The sequence below is a fragment of the Austrofundulus limnaeus genome, unplaced genomic scaffold (genome assembly GCF_001266775.1).
Source record: "Austrofundulus limnaeus strain Quisiro unplaced genomic scaffold, Austrofundulus_limnaeus-1.0 Scaffold164, whole genome shotgun sequence".
NCBI classification, from domain to species: Eukaryota; Metazoa; Chordata; class Actinopteri; order Cyprinodontiformes; family Rivulidae; genus Austrofundulus; species Austrofundulus limnaeus.
Genome location: NW_013952566.1, coordinates 218,437 through 221,568, shown reverse-complemented (window position 1 = coordinate 221,568; position 3,132 = coordinate 218,437). Strand labels below are relative to the sequence as shown.

General features: G+C 36.0%; 1 protein-coding gene across 4 annotated transcripts in view; it reads left to right on the top strand.

Moving 5' to 3' along the window:
* Nucleotides 1-3,132, top strand: part of sorcs2 (sortilin-related VPS10 domain containing receptor 2) — a gene marked incomplete at its 5' end in the record, with an annotated part of 345,732 nt that overhangs the window by 336,406 nt on the left and 6,194 nt on the right. For all 4 annotated transcript variants that reach the window (XM_014017240.1, XM_014017239.1, XM_014017238.1 and 1 more), the window contains 3 exon segments: nt 509-621; nt 1,978-2,100; nt 2,256-2,355. In XM_014017240.1, the coding sequence (XP_013872694.1) occupies nt 509-621; nt 1,978-2,100; nt 2,256-2,355 (336 nt within the window).

The following is a 3,132-nucleotide window of genomic DNA, read 5'->3' as shown; positions in this document are numbered from 1 at the left end:
GGTAAATAGAAAAAATGGAAAACATAGAAATATTACACTAAAGTGTAAGGTAGTGATTCTGATTGAGAAGGTTTTGCTGGTTCTGGTCCACTGTTGATAAAATGTAATCTTGTTSTCTACAGACTGGTGTGTTGGATGAGGGTCAGGAGTATAATTAGGCCTCTTTGTTATGTTCATATTACAGCTGTGTTGCAGGTTTGTTTGTTTTGATGGCAGTTATATAATTCATATTAGCCTGATCCAACCATTAAACAAGCTGCTGCCTTGTGTTTCTGCTAACAGCAGTGCACAKCTGGATGTTCAGATTGACTTCCTCACATGTGTTGCCTTTAAGGAGATCCTCATCCACGCACAACTGTCCATTCAGAACAGGCATCTGTGGTTGTTATACTGTATATTGTCTACTGTATTTACTTCAGAATTTTTTGCAGACATCTGCAGCCCATTTTCTACTCGAGCTAATTTGAGTTTTGGAGGCTAAGTGTGATGTTTGTTTATTTTTGCCTAGATGACTTTCAGATTCTTCCTCTGGGCTTCAGCAGAACTCTGGACCACTTTAACCCAAACATCCCAGAGTGGAGGGACGACGTTGGCCAGGTGGTCACCAAGATGCTGGCTAAGGTAAACTCTTACAAACGTTGTTCTGTTCAGTTCATTTAAATTCACTCATTTGATGCAAAACTAATAAAAAACTTGTCTTGGTATTATGAATAAAAACTAAATATTCAAATAAACAAATTGAGGTCTAAGTACAAATATCAACAAAAAAATGACCTCCAGTATAACAAAATGCAGAATAGATTTAAGTTGAAAGGGAAATTTATCAGACCAACAGATATTTGGTTTTRCAGTACTTCATGCATTTGCTAACATTCTACCTTTTTTAAGCACATTCTTGCTACTTTATGTGTGTTTTTAAAAAAATGTCAAATAAATAGAGTTGTAGAACTTTGTCCCTGTGTGCCTTTTGGTTTTGCTCAACAGCATAAAAGACTAAAGTTGTTCTGTTGTGGTGAATAAACTACCTGCTGCAAGAAATTACAACTGTACAGAGAAGCTGTTTGTTGTATTTACCAATGTTTTTTCATGTTTTTTATGTGTTGTCATGATAAAATTGAATATCTTTGGTTGCATCCAGACTCAAGCTAATTTTAATGAAATTAACATTTTATCTGAGCACTGTTTCATATTCAAGCGCTGACTGCAGTTAGCTTTTGGCTGACAAACTGGTCTCTTTCTGAATATCTTCTCAACTGAACGAATGGAAAAAGGTGGAAACAAACTTGTGAGGAGAGCARAAAGTTGTTAGGCTGACATATTTTAGGCATCCTGACCAACTCCATAGATCTGCACGKGCCTTAAAATTAAAATGTATGGTTCTTTTGTTGGTTTTAACACTTGTTACATTTACTTTGGGTTTGTGAGATTTGAAAATCATGCATTTAGTTTTTAGTCAGTCTTGTCCCCCTCCTACAGCGCTGCTATAGCCAGTATCACTCCACCCCCTGTTAACAATAGATGTTAATTAGGTGTCAACGATAGCCATGTGATGTGAGTATCAGTCACATGGAAGCAGGGCTTAAAAGCCTGAATTTTGCCTGAAACTCTCAGACTGAAGAAGTCTGTTGGAGGAGAGACGAAACGTTTCATTAGAGAAGAACTCGTCCAGAGGACCTATACAATTTTTTTCTTTTTGATTTTTTACCTGGATTACTGAGATGCATCAGGACATTTAGTCAGTCTTCTTTTTTTAGCTTGTTTATGTTSGGCAATATTTATAAAATTATGTTCATCCCTTTCAGCAACTATTATTTCTTTTATAATAGTTGGCATAGAACATCTGGTTTATAAGAATTTACTGTACTTTTGGTACTACTATAATTGGATGCTCAGTTTACTGTGTTAGTGGCTTCTTCTGAACCACAGTTTACATAATAAATAAGATTGAAAACGTGACCTCTAACTCTGTGTTCTTAGATCACAGGTGTTCCTCAGGAGTCTATAGTTATTGTGGTGAAACCGGGTCTCCCCACCACTGCTGACCTTTATGTTCTACCACTGGACAACAAACCAGCCAAGAGGAGTAAATTTGTYGATAAGGTACAAACTCACAGARGCTCAAACATTTACACAACAATATRAAATTCGTTGGTAGAATCATTTTTCTAATKTATTTCTAGAATAAATGAAGGAAGGTGCACTGATTAAAATTTAGTTCAGGAAGATTTTTTCTAAATATATTTTCTCCTGTCTAGCGTATTCCAGCGATCGTGCAGGCGTTTAATGACAAGAACGTCAGCTTCATGGTCCGAGGTGGTCTACGAGTGCTGGTGATGTTAGCTGATCCTAATGCAGGTTTGAAGAACTTCTTTTCTTTCCAACCCCAATTAAATATTAGGACTTAAAGAACTGCAGRCCCAACTGGTAAACCCAAACATTCAACCTGTAAATTTGAATTTATTGTTTTTCTGTGGTTTGAAGAAAACTAAAAAAAAAATGTACTTTTATACATAATTACCATTTACAAGACGGGTGTCAAACTCATTGTCACAGAGGGCCACATGAGCATTATGGTGGCCCTCCAAGGGCCAGTTATAAATAACTTTGATGTTTCATATTTCAACTTAACATGAAACATTTTTGTCTCGTTGCTATGGCTGAACACCACTAACAAACAATAACTGAGCTCTACCTGGTGTTTCATGCATAGAAACAGTGTTTTAACGCGTCCTCTTATAATCACTAAAAAGTGCTACATATACGACTGACTAAATGTGAAATGAATGAAACTGAAATACTGTTAAAAGTTAAAGGAAGAGTTTTAATCACGGTTGAGTTATGGTGAGTAGCTGCCATCTTGAATTCTGAATTCCTACGTTGTGACAGAGAATTCCCCTACATAATCCATGTGCATTATGGGAGCTGTAGTTTGTGGTCAATGCTAGCTTTAAAGCAGCTTATTTGGAGACGTTAATACATGACTGTTCAACTGAACTGCAATGGATCACAGTTACTTAAAGACAACAGCAGATAGACAAGTATTATTGTTTCACCTTTTAAATTTATTTTATATTGTTGCATTGAATCATACTGTAAATTTAAAGTTTACCTTTGATACAAAAACTATATATA